This window comes from Dendrobates tinctorius, unplaced genomic scaffold, assembly GCF_039654945.1.
Source record: "Dendrobates tinctorius isolate UK_male_01 unplaced genomic scaffold, ASM3965494v1 ptg000014l, whole genome shotgun sequence".
NCBI lineage: Eukaryota > Metazoa > Chordata > Amphibia > Anura > Dendrobatidae > Dendrobates > Dendrobates tinctorius.
In genome coordinates this window covers 30,268,458-30,287,111 of record NW_027361682.1, presented here as the reverse complement: position 1 = coordinate 30,287,111, position 18,654 = coordinate 30,268,458, and the positions used below count along the sequence as shown (strand labels likewise).

Genomic DNA, 18,654 nt, shown 5'->3' with positions numbered 1-18,654 from the left:
GGTAGTAGAACAAAAAGCTTTCCATGGAAGTCACTGCATATGACGGTCGCTTTGCTTTGGAGTCCCGTGTTTATGCCGTAAAAGCTGTAAATGGCAAAATCCTTTAAAATGGGTTGCCAGCAAGACAACCCCTGTCCTTATGTCTTCAGGGGGACTTCTCTGCTCAGGACCTTCAGAGAGATATTGAGTAAAAGAGGCTCTCAGACAAGCAGACCTGTCCACTCCTTGTACAAGATGGTCAGCAAAACATAATGGACACCTGATCATTCACTAATCTCATCATGAGCATTGATAGAGGTGTATATGAGATGCTTTTCCTGACTACTGAAATAACAAGTTAATTGTTTGGCTGGGACAACTTTGCGATGTGATGGGAGAAGGAGTTGTGTAGTTATCTAAAATCTATGGTCAGCTAGGAAAATAAACCCTGATGTCTCTCTAACATACAGAAGCAGAGGTAAAACCTTCCTACCTACCTCTTTGCTGACCATCCCATTCACATGTATTGGAGGTGGGGTCACCACTGTGGAGTTTTTAAAGTGCCGGGCACGGGGACTGGTTTTAAATACTTTGTTTACATCACTGGTGAAAAAAAGAGAAGACATAACATAAAGGGTTAAATCTCGTCATTTCCAATATGAATCAGTGGCAGATCCTGCAAATACAAAAAATAAAATTATTGGGTTTCTCAAAACTACAAATATCAAACAAAAAAAATATTAACTGTTACTTTAAAAGGATTGGCCTCTACTTGGACAACCCCTTCTTACTATATTCCACAGGGTAAAATAAAAATAGGAGATACCCACCTATCGCACCGGTACCATTCCAGCAACATCGACGTCGGACCTCTCAGGGCTTGTGTGACAGTGTTATGCCACACTTTCCTCTGACATCTATTGGTGGCCTCTGATTGTTATCCATATGAGCACAGCCGCCAATGTCACGCAAGTCCTAGGAGATCTAGCGCCAACGTAGCTGGAATGGCACCGATTGCTGGAGGTGAGCATTGGTTGTTTTTATTTTACACTGAGGTAGATAGTATTGGAGAATGGATTGTCCGAGAGTAGTGAACAACTCTTTTAAGAGGGGCCCCTTAATGTGAAATATTCTTAAAAGGGTTCTACAAAATAAAAAAAAAAGTTTGCTTTCTTTCAAAAATAGTGCCACACCTGTCCACAGGTTGTGTGTGGTATTGAAGCTCATCTCCATTTACCTGAACAATACAACCCAGTGACAGGTGTGCTGCTGTTTCTAGACGAAGGCAGCAATGTTTTTCTAACCTTCCTTAAAACATAACAGAAGGAAAGGAGGACTTCATAGATTCATAGACATTACTTATCCCCCCTCCCCCTCTAATAACCTATTGGTATATTAGAAGAGTCAGAGCATCAGGTGGGTGCGCGGTGGGAAGCAGTGATATTAAACATCAAGTGAGAACTTCAAGATCCGAATAACTTGGTCCATCTCCTACATGATGAAGATCTCAGAGAGGTCTTAGTTACTGGTCCCTCAGGGAATACTACACTGTACTAGAACCTTATTATTATGGTTAGGGCAAATTTTGAGTCTTCAACCTTTCCGACTCTGAGAGTAGTCGTGGAAGGATTGTTCTGTAGGACTCTATTTGGTTCAGATTCTTGTTATCTGATCCAAACGTACGGACGCTCTCTTGGTCTGAGTCTGGTTCCTGGGACGTCTCTTCTGCTGTGATTTGAAGGATTTTAGGCAATGAGTTCTGGCTGTCCTGCAAAATATCAACAAACTGAATTAGAGTCGAGAAGAAACATCGAACATCTTACAAATAGAGCTTTTCATAAGATGAAGAACTTCACATCTCTTCACTAATGGTGGATAGACAAGCTAGGAAGAAAGGAAGGAGCTGGTGCCCTTGGGGTTTTACCCAATTAATGTCCTATGGGAAATACAGGCGTTAACTTTACTTACTTTTAGGGCTAAAACAGAAGTTTTGTCAATAATAGTTATTCGGTCCAATGTGCCATCTTCCAGCTCTCGAAGGTAGAGCTCGTACAAATCCTCCAGGCAGGGAGGGACAGTCAGGTTGTGGTCTACAAACAGAGGAACCATGTAAGAGAAACCATGACCCCAACATGGACTCATCATCTATGAACTATAGGACTACTAGCATTGCTCAGAAAAATTAATTTAGTCAACCTGTTCATTGCCTTCAAAATTTCTCAACCATTTGCTCAAAGTTTCCCATTCTTGAGCCAACTAGATGCACCATCACTTCCATTTGTCAAATGAGATTGTCCAGCCTAGATAGACGATCCACCCACCACAAAGAGTCCTCAATAGTCCCTACTTAGCTCTGGTTGACCAAAGGAGAACCTACACAATGAGGAAATGGTTCTTCGTTTGTATTTCGACCCCAATATTAATACTTACCGGCGATGATGCGTCTCTGCTGCTTGATGATCTCATCACACAGACACCGATGTTGCACAAACTTCTGCACCATGTAATTCTTCTGCCTGATCATATTGTCTTTGAGCAATGCGTGAGACTGCATCTCTGTATTTTCTATCTCCAGTTCATGGACTTTACACAAGAGGCTTAAGACCTCTCTCTGTTCCTCTGAGCTGATTCGTTTTGGTAAAATCTCTTCCAGTCTTCTTGCTCGCTGCCGTATTTCTTTAAATCGCTTCTCCAATTCCATCTGAAGAAAAGATGACAGAGAGTGAAGGACTAACTTGATCATGACATACTCATAATATTACTCCACCTGCTGGCAGTGTAAATCTTCACAGAGCGGGGTTGTCTTATGAAAACAACCCCTGTCTATATGTCCTATTGTACACTCCATGGAGGGGATCCTCAGGTTGGGTCGCCTTCTGATCAGAGGGAAGGGCTTCCATAAGTGCAGCTCTCACTAAGATGGATACAAGCCGCCCATGTATTCCATATATTTATCTGAATGGCAGCCACTACATTTCCTGTGGAACAGATGATGCATTGGAAGTGTCTTGTGCAACCACTTTTAAGTGCATTAAACAGAAATAGTCAACTTAGCAGATCTTAAGGGGGTAGTCCATGGAAGTGAATGAGAGTTACGGATACAGAGTATTATAGCGAGCTTTGGGTCCTTTGGGATCACATTATTGTCACAGGACCTCCAATTGTATGAAGTAGCCAAACCCTGTTCATCAGGTGGGTCAAATACTTAGCTTTACTTTTGTGCTGTTTTTGACACATATTGGGTATCTGTTGCACTCTAGCTAATATAGTGCACTGTTGTTAACTCTCAGGTTCTCTTTCACTTCATCTCAGATCGTATTCTGGGCAATGCCCCTCTACGGTACATTGTGGAATATGTACAAGCAATGCATAGGGTTAGACGTGTCTGTCAGCAAACTGCAGACAGATTCCAGGTAGAACCACCAGTTTCAGTGCATCTTCAGATGTGACTGGAGTTGGGCAAAGTTGGTGCAAATCGACATCAGTAATCTATCTCCACTGGACGGGAGCTGTGAGAATCGCCTTTTACCTGGCGACATCTGCGGCTCTAGTTATGATTAGCCGGCCTGGCTCAATATCATGACAAACATGTGATGTCACTCCAGGCTGGCTAATCAAAAGAAGAGAACTGGAAGCAGTTGTAATTGACAGTTCCCTTTGCTCCTGTACAGTGGCCAAAGATTACTGACGTGGCTGATGGCCTGGGTCATGTGAATTGAGTTGTACCAACTCTAGGGTCGGGTCAAGTTACTAAATTCATGTTTCTACTGATACCTTTTGGCGGCGCAGCTTGCTTTGATCTACTACCAGGGCGTGAACGTTCTCTCTGGCCGCTGTCACTTCCGACGGTTCCACAATGTCGGACTGGTCATCTCCAGTGTCCGAGTCCTTTTCGCTATCATCTTTGCCATAAGATTCTCTCCTCAGCTCTTCTTGCCACTTGCGGACTCGACGAGTTTTTTCTTGCTCCCAGCTGTAATCATAAGGAGGAAAAAAGTGATTGCTAGTGGCCTGTAGAGCTAGATCACTAACATCCCGCAGTTGGTCAAAGCTGTTGAAATGCTGGTTGCGAACAAGGAACCTCACAATGTTACCCGACCAATGTGATGGTATAGTTCTCCACCTACTCGGCAATGATGAGGAAGTGACGAGAAGTCTCCATCTGTATCTCCATGTGGTTGTTCTCCAGGTCCATCAGCTGTTTGCGGATGTCCATCTGTTCTCTAAAAGCCTTTATTAGCTGCTCCCGGAGCTGGTCCATCTCCCGTTTGTCATAGGGTAATGTATGGAGCTGGACCTCAGCTGTTGGTCAGAGTATTGTAGGTATTAGGGTGTATATTACTTGGGAGTCTATGGGATTTGCCTATCAAAAGATGTCAAATATCACCTTGGATGTTGCGAATATCGCTCTTCTCATTCCTCATCTGCTTCAAACCTTGCTCGTCAATCTTCTCCTTGAGTCTCTGTATCTCGTTTCTTAGGTCTGAAATTATACTGGTGTACTGGGCGATGTGGTAAGAGACATTGAGAAGGTTTCGCTTCACCTGGAGGATAGAAGAAGAACTGATGTAATGGAAAGGAATGGCATGGAATGATTTTGAATTGCATTGTAAGGTGTGGTTCACACTGCATTAGGGGCCATGCGTTGAGCGCATCTGTTACATAGCGGCACCCATTGGCCGCAATTAGAGTAACACATCCTAACGCATGCCAAAATCGGCATGCGTTAGCGATGATGCGTTACTTTGATGCACCCTCGAACGCGGTCTACCGCGTTTTTGGGTGCGTCGGGTATAGCGCACAGCGAACGGACGCGTTCGCTGTGCATAGACCTGTATGGCTAACGCATGGTAGTGCATGGTAACAAACTGCTACCATGCGTTTGCACATACGTTACCGCTATGGGCAAAAATGATATAAAAAATTACATCTGCGTTAGAGCATCCGTTTAACGGATCCATTAAATGGACGCCCCTAACGCAATGTGAACCTAGCCTTAGATACAGTTGAAACTAGAAGTTTACATACACTATATAAAAAACCACATATGCATGTTTTTCTCAATATCTGACAAGAAATCAGTATAAACCTTTCCCGTTTTAGGTCAGTTAGGATTACCATAATTATTAATGTTTGCCAAATGCCAGAATAATGAGAGAGACAGGAAGTTTTAAGGCATTTTATAACTTACTGAAAAGTCAAAAGTTTACATACATTTCATTAGTATTTGGTATCATTGCCCTTAAACGGAATGACTTGGGTCAAACATTTGTGATATCCTTCCACAAACTTCTCACAATAGTTGGTCGGAATTTGGGCCCATTCCTCCTGACAAAACTGGTGTAACTGATCCAGGTTTGTAGGTCGCCTTGCTCGCACCGGCCTTTTCAGCTTTGCAAATAAATTTTCAATAGGATTGGGATCAGTACTTTGTGATGGCCACTCCAAAACATTGACTTTGTTATCCTTAAACCACTTTATTACCATTTTGGCAGTATGCTTCGGGTCATTGTCCATATGGAAGACCCATTTATGCCCAAGCTTTAACTTCCTGGCTGATGTCTTCAGCTGTTGCTTCAGTATTGCCACATAATCGTCTTTTCTCAAGATGCCATCCATTTTGTGAAGTGCACCAGTCCATCCTGCAGCAAAACAACCCCACAACATGATGCCACCCCCGTGTTTCACAGTCGGGATGGTGTTCTTAGGCCTCCAAGCTTCTCCCTTTTTCCTCCAAACGTAACGATGGTCATTATGCCCAAAAAGTTCAATTTTAGTTTCATCAGACCACAGGACATGTTTCCAAAAATTAAGGTCTGTGTTCCTGTGTGCATTTGCAAACATTAATCTGTCTTTTTTATGTTTATTTTGGAGTAATGGCTTAGTCCTGGCAGAGTGGTCTTTCAAGTATCTTAAAATTGTACCCAATTATGAGCCAGAATTGTTAAACTCCACAATTTTCTTGATAATAACTTGGCTGATTTCTTTAGACTTTCCCATGATGCTGCACAAAGAATTAGTGTGTTTTAGGTGTTCATTAAAATACATCCAGAGGTGTGTCTCCAGTTAACTCAGACGTTGGCAGAAGCTTTCAAACACATGACATCATCATATGGGCAGTGCAGAACTGTTTAATGGCATAGTAATCTTAGTGTATGTAAACTTTTGACTTTGCAGTTAGTAATAAAAATACCTTAAAACATTCTCTCTCTCAATATTCTGACATTTGGCAAATATTGATAATTGTGGTAATCCTACTTGACCTAAAACGGGAAAGGTTTATTCTGATATCATGTCAGATATTGAGAAAATCATGCATATGTGTCTTTTTATATACTGTATGTAAACTTATGGTTTCAACTTTATTACCTAAAAACCACCCTTTTCCTTAGAAATTGGTGACCGTGATCCTTACCTGTCCCTGATCCAGTTGGAAGTCAATTTTCACGTCTTCTGCAGCAAATGTAAGTGTCAGGCAATGCCATCTAGCATACTACCTGCTGAAACACCACACCAGTCTGTAGGTGCTACCCTATAGTGCCAACCACTGTGTCCACCACACTTTGCTTCAGCTCTTACTCATCATTAATCCTTGAGTGCCATTCAAGAGTGCCAGCCGCTGCCACCTGTGATTCTCTCTACATTGCAGCTAGTATGTCTTACCAGTCTGCGAGTGACACTCTTGAGTGCCCAATTTGCTGTCTGTCTCTTACAATACGAACTTGGTACATAGTACTACAGACTTAGCCCTACCTCTGGTAGATCTTACTAGTAGTCACTACCTGAGTGGGTACATAGGAATTTCCATCTGTCAGTGACTAAATCCTGGTAAAACAAAGCAGCAATTCTGAGAATCGGTAATAGCAGTTATCCTTACGGGAGGGCAGTGCACATACCCGGGTCTTGATATTTTTGGCACGGTCAGCGTAGGTGAGGGTATTTCGGGATTCCTCAAAGGCACTGCTGGCCGGACTTATGTGAGCGATCATCACAGTGCGACTATTCCCACCCAATGAGTCCTGATGATACAAACGAGGGTAAGTAAAGCCATATTTGGACCACAGAGCTGACAATCTGAGAAAACACTGGAGGTCAGTGGAATGTGTTTGTATTATTGGGTTAACGGTACCTTCAGGAGTCTGGTCAGCTTGCTGTCTCGGTAGTTGACGTACTTATTGCCTCCTCTTTCACTGAGGGCATTAATACAGTTGCCCAGCGCTAGCAGGGAGCGATTGATGTGTGCCCCTTCCTTCATCCTCTGACCTCGGTTCTGAGTCTACAGCGAGGATAAAAAGGTCACTTGTTAAAGAAAATGGCAAAATTGTGGGTGCACTATGGCTGTCACTGATAACAACACTGCCGTGGGGGCACTATGGCTGTCACTTATAACAACACTGCCACGGGGAACTATGGCTGTCACTAATAATAACACTGCCATGGGGGAAATATGGCTGTCACTGATAACACTGCCATGGGGGAACTATGGCTGTCACTAACAATAGTACTACCACGGGGGCATTATGGCTGCCACTGATAACAGCACTGTCATGGGGGCACTATGGCTGTCACTGATAATAACAGTGGCAAGGGAGCACTATGTAAAAAGTAGGAAGCCAGCTCACCTGCTGCGGCATGTGGTGTGGGGAAGCATGGAACTTGTGTAGTCTCACGTGCAATAGAGCAAAGCTTTGAGAAAGAACGTTTAATTAAAACTGTTAAAATTGTTAACCCTTGCTCTGCCTCCTGTCTGTCACTGCATCCCGCAACCTGCTCACACTTGATTTAGTTGATAGGATGCAGTGTACAGACACAGAGGTGGCAGACCAAGCGGTTAGGGGAGCTCCAAGGGCCAGAATCTCATTGGGGACAATATTGAGTAACCTCCCAAAATTTACAGGGAACTTTGCCCTACTATGGGACTGGACTGAACGGGTCAGGGGTATGTTGAGGATGCACCCCATGACCCCCGCAATGGAGGCAGAGATTGCCATGATGTCCCTGGATGGAGAAGCAAGTTGCTCCGTCATGCTACGGCCGTAGCATGAGCGAAACACCTTTACCAAGGTGCTACAAATCCTAGAAGAGAAGCACGGGGACCCCACAGACGTTGGGGAGTTACGCATGCGCTTGTTTAGTCATGTTCAAAGGAGACTGTGACCCAATACATGAACGCGCTGCAAGAAATCCACGCTGCGATTGTGAGGCGGGATGATGTAGGCGTAGGACCCCTTGACCTAATTCTAATAGACCAGTTTGTGGCTGGCCTCAGAGATGTGCCGCTTAAGCAAGCTTTGTAGGAGCGCCTGTGTGCTAGGCCACATATGACTTTTGTAGAAGTTGGGGCGGAAACATGCTAAAGGGAAAAGGAGCAGGGGACCGCAGACTTGGCAGGGATGGTCCGGAGCCGCGAAGTAGCTACCCCGATGGAGGAAGAGCCGGAGTGGTCCCACGAATTACGGCAGGGAATGCAAAAAATTAGGGCAGAAATCGAGAGCCTAAAGGAAGCCTTTGATGCTGCCATGGAGTTCGATCCCATACCTTGGGGTAACTCACGGCAAGAGTTAAGAGAAGTCAGAGGAGAGAAACGGAGCGTAAGAGCAACCCCAGCAACAGCCCCAGAATCTAATTCGATATCCTGGGATGAAAAGTAATTACAGAGGGGGAATACCTCTCGTGGAGGACAGCAATTCTGACGGACGCACCCAACAGATAGGTGCAGAAGTGAGTGTTGGACGTGTGGAAGAATGGGACACCTGTCAAGAAGTTGCCCTACAAGAGATAGCCGACGGCGAAGATTCGTTCACCCTTCCGAAGGTCATGCCCATTGGAGAGAGAGCTGCCCCTGGAAGAAGTGGTACGGTGAGAGGAGGGAAACCTCACTCAGAGCAAGGCAGAGCCCTGGCGTCGGACACTGAGAAGAGAGGGAGAAGATGTTGACTGTCTACAGTGAGATGTCTGCACTGCTCAGTCGCGTGGAGGCGAATCAGGTGGAATGACCCAGCCTGACTTTACCACTCAACCTGAGCAAATTCAAGAGGAGTCTCAAAGTACTCAGTGTGAGCACGCTTGTGTTCCGCCTCTGCGGTATGCGCAGAACAATTTTCTTCAGCAAAATGTAGGGCAAAGAAAGGCAGAAAAGGGTGCAAAAATTGTGGGCATGTGAAGAACATAAAGGAGCACAAAGAGTTCTTGCCTGTGCAATGGCGAGCTAAAGGAGAGGAGGAGTGTAAGGAGGAAGACCATGCTGCAAGTACCTGCATTGAGCCGGGTCCGGAACTGCTGAGGCTGCATCCCCTGTTTCGTGGGGGAAGGCATAGGGGACAGGACAGGCCCCATGACCCACGAAGAGGGGGCGTGTTTAAAGGGGAAACCCAGCCGGAAGCTGAGGGAGAAAGCGCGCAAAGCTGCAGAGAGGCCCCCGCCGTCAGCGTGCAAGCAGCAAGGCAGGCAGCGTGCTCCGCACCCGACCCGTCGGTGCTGAGACAGACTGCAGCAGACAGACCCGGTGGCCTAAAGAGAGCTTGGCGGGAACAGACAGCGCGCAGCTGGGACCAGTGAGTGCTTCGGCCCCGGAGCATTCGTACAGCGCAGGCCTGCGACCAAGCACCGCCACCGCTGACAGAAACTTTGAGGAGAGACGTGCAGTGTGCCCGTTGGTCACCATGGAGCGAGGTGTTGAACGTTCCGGGCTAGTGAGTACTGCGTGCATGCTGCCAGAGAGCCATAGGGTGTGCAGGACTGCCATCTGCTCCCCGATTAACCAGGGTATATCTGCCGGGCCACGCTGGGCTCAGACAGTGCCGTGGCCCACGCTCCTCTGGCCACATCAGTATAAGGACTAGGGGCCCAGTGGAAGGTACCGGACACCGATCACTGCCGCCAGAAGACAAGACCACCGTTACCAGCAGGAACTTCTTGGACAAGCACCGTGCCAGCTGTTGTCGGCGCTACAGACTTTCAAGGAGCAACTACAGTCGGAGAAACTTCTGTATCCAGATGATGGATTTTAATCCGAAACGCGCGTCGGGGCGCGTTTTTAGTCCACATCGCCATTCTTTCCAGGTAATTTCATGATCAGTGCCCTGTACAATATTAACTATGTGTGGTCCAGTGCTTGTATATGTCATACTGTGACCCAGATACAGGGTATATGGCACAAGCTTAAACATTGTCCTGATTCAATATTACTTTTCACAAGATAAAAATTATATTTTCGATATATCATTAACTTTTTGGTCACTATTTATTATTATTTATTTATATATAGTCACCTTGTGCAGTAGTATTTATTATGTGTGGTCCAGCACTTTTATGCATTAGGCTGTGACCCAGATATAGGTTATGTGCACCAGATCTATTATTTATTTATAATTATTAATCTAATATATAAAGCTCAATGTGGGTGTGTATGTATGTATGTATGTATGTGTATGTGTGTATGTCCAGGATAGGCATCCGCACCGCCGCAGCTACAGCCATAAAATTTGGCACAGTCACACGTCTGGACCCCAAGAGCGTCCTAAGCTATGTTGTGAAGTGAAATTTCAACCCCGCGCGTTCCAATTCACCAAACAATTTTGCCCCTATCTACATAATGGGGAAAAAGTGTGTGTGTATCAAGCCCCGCCCCTTATTATGATGTCACAATGGTTGCCATGGCAACGCTGATGTCATCATAGGTTGCAAGCCCCGCCGCTCATTATGATGTCATAATGGTTGACTATGGGTTAGAGGATGTGTGATGGGTATATAGGCATGGGACTATGGGGTGGAGGATGTGTGATGGGTATATGGGCACTCGACTATGGGATGGAGGATATGTATGATGGGTATATGGGCACGGGCCTATGGGATCGTGGATATGTATGATGGGTATATGGGCACGGGACTATGGGATGGAGGATATGTATGATGGGTATATGGGCATGGGACTATGAGATGAAGGATGTGTGATGGGTATATGGGCACTTGACTATGGGATGGCGAATATGTATGATGGGTATATGGGCATGGGACTATGGGATGGAGAATATGTATGATGGGTATATGGACATGGGACTATGGGATGGAGGATGTGTGAAGGGAATATGGGCACTCGACTATGGGATGGAGGATAGGTATGTTGGGTATATGGGCACGGGTCTATGGGATGGAGGATAATTATAATCTATTATATAAAGCTCAAGTGTGTGTGTGTGTGTATGTCCGGGATTGGCATCCGCACCGTCGCAGCTACAGTCACAAAATTTGGTACAGTCACACGTCTGGACCCCGAGAGTGTACTAGGCTATGTTGTGAGGCGAAGTTTTAACCCCGCTCGTTCCAATTCACCAAACAATTTTGCCCCTATCTACATAATGGGGAAAAAGCGTGTGTGCATCAAGCCCCGCTCTTCATTATGATGTCACAATGGTTGCCATGGCGACGCTGATTCATCATAGGTTGCAATGGTGACGGTTATGTCATAACGGTTGCCATGGTGATGATAATGTCATAATGGGTATATGGGCACGGGACTATGGGATGGAGGATGTGTGATGGGTATATGGGCACTGGACTATGGGATAGAGGATATGTACAACGGGTATATGGGCACGGGACTATGGGATGGCGGATATGTATGATGGGTATATGGACACGGGACTATGGGATGGAGGATGTGTGATGGGTATATGGGCATGGGACTATGGGATGGAGGATGTGTGATGGGTATATGGGCACTCGACTATGGGATCGTGGATATGCATGATGGGTATATGGGCACGGGACTATGGGATGGAGGATAATTATAATTTGCTATAACTAACCACAGTTAGTTACTATGCCCTGGCAGCGCCGGGCTCTTCAGCTAGTATTTATATAAAATGAGAACTAATTTATTATGTATTTTTTATACGCTAGTATTTTTCAGGTCACATTATTATTATTTATATAAAATGAGAACTAATTTATTATATATTTTTGATGCACCTGTATTTTCAAGCCACATTATTGATTATTACATATACTTACCTGGTTGTATTATCAATAATATATATTGCCATATTTATTCATTTTTATATGCCACTACAAGATATATTGATTTTTTTTCTGCATATTTTTATGACGCTATATTGAGCGTTGCATATTTATATATTTATATTTGGCTGTATTTTATATCAGTTGTTATGTGTTTTTATGCATGTGTGATTTATGGATTTATATCTAATATATTAAGCTCAATATGTGTGTGTGTATGTCCGGGATTGGCATCCGCACCGTCGTAGCTACAGCCACAAAATTTGGCAGAGTCACACATCTGGACCCTGAGAGCGTCATAGGCTATGTTGTGAGGCGAAATTTTAACCCCGCGCGTTCCAATTCACCAATCAATTTTGCCCCTATCTACATAATGGGGCAAAAGTGTACCGTATATATATTGACATCTGCACCGTTGTAGCTACAGCCACAAAATTTTGCACAGTCACACGTCTGGATCCCGAGAGCGTCATAGGCTATGTTGTGAGGCGAAATTTTAAACCCGCGTGTTGCAATTCACCAAACAATTTTGCCCCTATCTACATAATGGGGAAAAAGTGTACCGTATATATATTGGCATCTGCACCGTCGCAGCTACAGCCACAAAATTTTGCACAGTCACACGTCTGGACCCCGAGAACGTCATAGGCTATGTTTTGAGGCGAAATTTTAACCCCGCGCATTCCAATTCAAACAATTTTGCCCCTATCTACATAATGGGGAAAAAGTGAAAGGAAAAGTGTTGGAGGCAAATTGACAGCTGCCAGATGTGAACAAGGGGGACTTAAAGAATGAGAGCGATGGCGCCAAGAGTATATACCATACAGTTGCTAAGTTGGGGCCTGACATGGGATACTCACCACACACGGGGATATGAACACACACACAAAATGCACCACACACTACCACGTGCTTCAACACATATACCACCATCAGCACACATATCACCACACATACACCACCCTCGTCACATAAAAGTCGAAACAAAAAAATCGCCACTCAAAACTCGCCACGCTGTCCCAGAGCTGTTTAAAAGATGAAAAATGAGCAACAGTTTTCTTTGTAGACAGTTGTGGTAACTGAGGCCTATTATTCTTATCATTTCTATGGTGTTATCGTCTATTAGATACATGGCTCAACAGACAGTATCACACAGAATAGGCTTAGATACACAACTCAGCAGACAGTATCACACAGGATAGGATTAGATACACGGCTCAGCAGTCAGTATCACACAGGATAGGATTAGATACACGGCTCAGCAGACAGTATCACACAGAATAGGATTATATACACGGCTCAGCAGTCAGTATCACACAGGATAGGGTTAGATACACGGCTCAGCAGACGGTATCACACAGGATAGCATTAGATACACTGCTCAGCAGTCAGTATCACACACGATAGGATTAGATACACAGCTCAGCAGAAAGTATCACACAGGAGAGGATACTTGGGTAATCATTTAGTTAATTTGTGTTGCAAATCTGTAGTGTTGAATATATGATGTGAAATGTTTTTATGTGCAAAATAATCATTATAATTTGTTATAACTAACCACAGTTGGTTACTATGCCCAGGCAATGCCGGGCTCTTCAGCTAGTCTATATATATAAGACTGAATGTATGTATGTGTGTATCACCAACCAATCGCGAAGCATCTTTCATTTCACCAGAGCTGTTCAAAAGAATCTGAGCTGTGAATGGATGCTATGAGCAACAGTTTTCCTTGCAACAAATCACTAAGCACCTCTCATTTCACCAGAGCTGGTTAAAAGTAGCTCAGCTGTGATTGGTTGCTATGAGCAAGATGTCCCACTTGACAACACCTCAGCAGACACTGACATGGTGGGAGAAAGCTCCCAGCCATTGTCTGCCCCCCAGAAAGGAGCAGAGAGCACATGAAAGAAATGAATCCCCCCCTGCCCATATCCCCATCACACATCCTCCATCCATAGGCACATCTTCCCTCTTAAAGGGATCATTGGTATGGAAGTCAGAGCAAATCCATCCAGCGCTGTGGTTTTGACCCCAGGCCTTTCTTAAAAGGATCTCCGGTATGGAAGTCAGGACTGTTCCACTCAGCTATGTGGTTCTGACCCCAGGGTCTCTTAAAGGGATCATTGGTATGGAAGTTAGGGCAAATCCACTCAGCGCTCTGGTACTGACCCCAGGCCCCTCTTAAAGGGATCTCCAGTATGGAAGTCAGGGAAAATCCACTCAGCACTCAGGTTCTGACCCCAGGCCTCTTTTAAAGGGATCTCCGGTATGGAAGTTAGGGCAAATCCACTCTGTGCTTTGGTACTGACCCCAGGCTCTCTTGAAGGGATCTCCTGCATGGAAGTTAGGGCAAATCCCTTAGCACTTTGATTCTGACCACAGGGTTCTATTAAAGGGATCATTGGTATGGAAGTGAGGGCAAATCCACTCTGTGTTCTGATTCTGACCCCAGGCCTCTCTTAAAGGGATCTCCAGTATGGAAGTTCGGGCAAATCCACTTTGCGCTTTGGTAGTGACCCCAGGCCTCTCTTAAAGGAGCATTGGGCAGCAACTAACAGAATGGTTTTTAACAGGGAAAAATGCAAAGTACTACATCTGGGCAATAAAAATGAAAAAAGCATATACAGAATGGGAGGAATAGGGCTAAGCAACAGCACATGTGAAAAAGACTTGGGTATACTAATAGATCACAGACTGAATATGAGTCAACAGTGTGATGCAGCAGCAAAAAAAGGCAAATGCAATTCTAGGATGTATTAACAGAAGCATACAGTCTAGATCACGTGAAGTCATTATTGGCCTCTACTCCTCTTTGGTCAGACCTTATCTGGAAAACTGTGCTATTTGCCTCCTGGAGCGCAGATTTTCCTAGAATAGTTTGCAGACTCCATAAATGCTAGAAGAGCAGAATCCCCCTTCAAGTGACCCCATTTTGGAAATTATACCCCTTTGGTAATTTATCTACAAATTGCAAACTGCCGTTGTAGTGACCAGCACTTAGTAGTCACCAATAAGTTGCAGTGACCAGTGCATTGTAGTGCTCAGTACGTTGTAGTCCCCAGTACGTTGTAGTGACCAGTATGTGGTAAAGTAAATTATGCGAACACTCATTGCTACAGAAATGCCAAACATGTGGACACTAAATGTGGTTTAGGTATACTGGGGCTCAGAAGGGAGGGGGGCAATTGTATTTAAGAGCGCAGAACTTGATGAATTTCTAATGAAGGCGACAAGCCTTTAAGCTTTCCCAGAGCCTTTATGCTACCAGTATCGTGGAAGATGGCGGACCTGAGTGGGGACTTGCTCTTTTTGTGTATTGAGTTGAAGCTTTTATTGGGAAAATTTTACATAACATTTTTGATCATGATTATTTTGTGTTCTACGCTGACCACTTACATTGGAGTTTACATCTAAATCTCTAAGTGACGTGATTCTGATGAAACCCCCGATGGATCCATTCACTATTGTGAGGCAGCAGAGCTACTCTGGACTCTGTCTGGCCTCTGTTCTTTTCAGACGGACACCACCGGATCACAAGTCAGACGGCATCCATAGTGCCTCCATTTGCCTCATTTTAGGGAATTTTCCACCGGGTCTTCTGTCTGAGTCACGTAATTTAGAGATTTACACGGAAGCCCCGGTGTAAGCGATCAGCGCAAAGCGCAGGATAAATGTGTGCTGAGCCTTACTGCGATCTTTGGGAGCCAGAATGAAAAAATCAACAGCATGTGAAGAATTGGTTTTATTTTTTTTATGCCGTTCCTCATGCAGTATATGTGATTCAAAAACATTATTCCTCGGGTCGCTGCGATTACAGAGATACCAGATTTATATATTTTTTATGTTTAGCTTCTGTCACACACTAAAAGACCCTTTTTTTTTGCAAAAATTAGTTTTTGCATCACCATATTTTGTTAGGTATAATTTTTTTCATATTTTGGCCCACAGAGTCATGTTATGGCTTGATTTTTGCGGGACGAGCTGACGATTTTATTGGTAGCATTTTCGGCAACATGACATTTTTTAATCGCTTTCTATTCCGATTTTTGGGAGGCAGAATGAACAAAAAACAACAATTAAGAACTTGTCTTTTTTAAGCCATTCCACATGTGGTAAAATTGATAAGGCAGCTTTATTTTTCAGGTCAGCACGATTGCCGCGATACCCAATTTATATATTTTTTTATTATTTGGCACTTTCACACTTTTACACAATAAAAACTATTTTATAGAAAAACATTTTTTTGCATCACTTTATTCTGAGAGCTGTAACTTTTTTATTTTTTGGCTGATGGAGCTGCATGGTGGGGTTTTTTTGCAGCACAAGATGACTTTTTCAGAAATACCATTTTTATTTACATTCGTCTTTTTGATCGCGCTTTATTATACTTTTTGTTCAGCGGTACAGTTTTTTGCCTCTTTTTTTTTAATGGTGTTTACTGAAGGAGTTAACTAGTGTGACATTTTTATAGGGCCGGAGCCTGTTTAGCTCACAGAGCCCGGCCAAAAGAGCGCACAGTGTATGGCCACAGAACTCTACCCCAAGGACACAGGGTTAGAGTCCCTCTAGGCCCACTGAGTGCGCAGCGTCGCTGCCACGGGCGCCGCTATAGGCGCTGGCTATGGAGTGTGGAGCACATGCACAGAGGCGTGCGGAGTCACTGGTGAGGACTGATGCCGGACTCAACCTCTGGCCTACCTACGCCTAAGCCTGGGCGCTAGCAGGCTAGGCTGCACAACACATGCGTACCAAGGGTAGGGGTTTCTTAATGAGTCATTCACCAGAGACATTCATACGTGCATACATCACTCACTCCACATAGTCTGTAAATACAGTCTATCCTAGCGCATAGCCGAGCGGCCATGCAAACCTTTTATAGCCGCGAGCATCCAGGACCTTCCTGGCTTCTCGGATGGGCCAATCCGAACAGGAGCAGGACCTGAGCATGTGACCTTCGATCTCCAATGGGAGATCTCTCCACGGGCATGCTTAGTGGCCCGACATGGGGACTTAGTCCCTGGAGAATCTTGCTGCTGAGCAGCATGTATTGCCATAGCTGTGCTAGAGGTGGAAGCAGCAAACAAACCCACGGAGCTGGTCTGGGCAGAGCACCTGGACTGACGAGTTTGCTGAGCAACCTCCTCTGTGGCTGGAGAGGAATGGGAGACTGCTGGAAGTAAGGCTCGGGATTCTCGCTCTGCAGCGACAGAAATCCAACGCCTAACATTACCCCCCCTCTCTGAGCCTCACTCTGCTCAAATTCCACAATGAGAAGAGGCACGTGGATGTTCTCCACATGTCCGCGCCTCTGGACCATGACCCTTCCAATCCATCAAGCAAATTGTTTTGCCCCGCACTATCTTGCATCCCACGATGGCATTGACCTCAAACTCGTCTGACGACAGGTCTGATGTCCCGGCAGATGGCTCAGAAAACCGGGACATGTGCACCGGCTTAAGGAGAGACACATGAAACGTGTCCGAGATTGCCAAGTGTGGTGGAAGAGCCAGGCGGTACACCACAGGGTTGATCTGCTCGAGGACCATGAAAGGGCCAATATAGCGTGGTGCAAACTTTGCAGACTCCACCCGCAGCCTGATGTTCGCCAGGGGCGAAGGTCAGAGCCGGGCGCCAGTGAGTGTCAGCGGAGGACCTCATTCTCTGCTCTGAATCCACTCCTGTGTCTCCATTCAATGTCAGCAAGCAGTTAATCCTGAATGCTATCTCTGTGTTTTCAACTCTGCAAGCTTATATCTGGTATATAGTTTTTTCAACTTACTCTGCTTGTCCCCTTATGTTGTGAGGTCAAGAAACTTTATGATCCATGTAGTGCTGGACATGTGTTTATTTGACCACAACATTTTATTGGGTCCTGGTGTCTCAATTTAGTGTGATTGATTAACGAGAAGAGAGAGAGACAAAAAAAAACAAACTTAGCCTTAACCTCCTATATATTCAGACCTAGCTAGGGGGAGCATTTATGCAGGGGTGACATTTATGCACATGTAATCGAAATACATGTATCAAAGTACTACTGGCAGTTATAACATGGATGAATGTGACACGCATCTCTATTCTCTTCATACAGGTAACCAGCTTTTCCAATCTCTGCTCTGAATCCACTCCTGTGTCTCCATTCAATGTCAGCAAGCAGTTAATCCTGAATGCTATCTCTGTGTTTTCAACTCTGCAAGCTTATATCTGGTATATAGTTTTTTCAACTTACTCTGCTTGTCCCCTTATGTTGTGAGGTCAAGAAACTTTATGATCCATGTAGTGCTGGACATGTGTTTATTTGACCACAACATTTTATTGGGTCCTGGTGTCTCAATTTAGTGTGATTGATTAACGAGAAGAGAGAGAGACAAAAAAAAAAACTTAGCCTTAACCTCCTATATATTCAGACCTAGCTAGGGGGAGCATTTATGCAGGGGTGGCATTTATGCACATGTAATCGAAGTACATGTATCAAAGTACTACTGGCAGTTATAACATGGATGAATGTGACACGCCTCTCTATTCTCTTCATACAGGTAACCAGCTTTTCCAATCTCTGCTCTGAATCCACTCCTGTGTCTCCATTCAATGTCAGCAAGCAGTTAATCCTGAATGCTATCTCTGTGTTTTCAACTCTGCAAGCTTATATCTGATATATAG

General features: G+C 44.7%; 1 protein-coding gene across 1 annotated transcript in view; it reads right to left on the bottom strand.

Moving 5' to 3' along the window:
* KIF19 (kinesin family member 19) overlaps positions 1 to 18,654 on the bottom strand; it is a 102,967-nt gene that overhangs the window by 6,729 nt on the left and 77,584 nt on the right. Inside the window, exons 8-16 of the mRNA XM_073560421.1 lie at positions 7,109 to 7,255; positions 6,876 to 6,998; positions 4,367 to 4,523; positions 4,107 to 4,281; positions 3,754 to 3,952; positions 2,410 to 2,680; positions 1,948 to 2,069; positions 1,578 to 1,747; positions 477 to 582 (exon numbers count right to left, since the gene is read on the bottom strand). Coding sequence (XP_073416522.1) covers positions 477 to 582; positions 1,578 to 1,747; positions 1,948 to 2,069; positions 2,410 to 2,680; positions 3,754 to 3,952; positions 4,107 to 4,281; positions 4,367 to 4,523; positions 6,876 to 6,998; positions 7,109 to 7,255 — 1,470 coding nt within the window. The remainder of the gene's footprint in view (positions 1 to 476; positions 583 to 1,577; positions 1,748 to 1,947; positions 2,070 to 2,409; positions 2,681 to 3,753; positions 3,953 to 4,106; positions 4,282 to 4,366; positions 4,524 to 6,875; positions 6,999 to 7,108; positions 7,256 to 18,654) is intronic.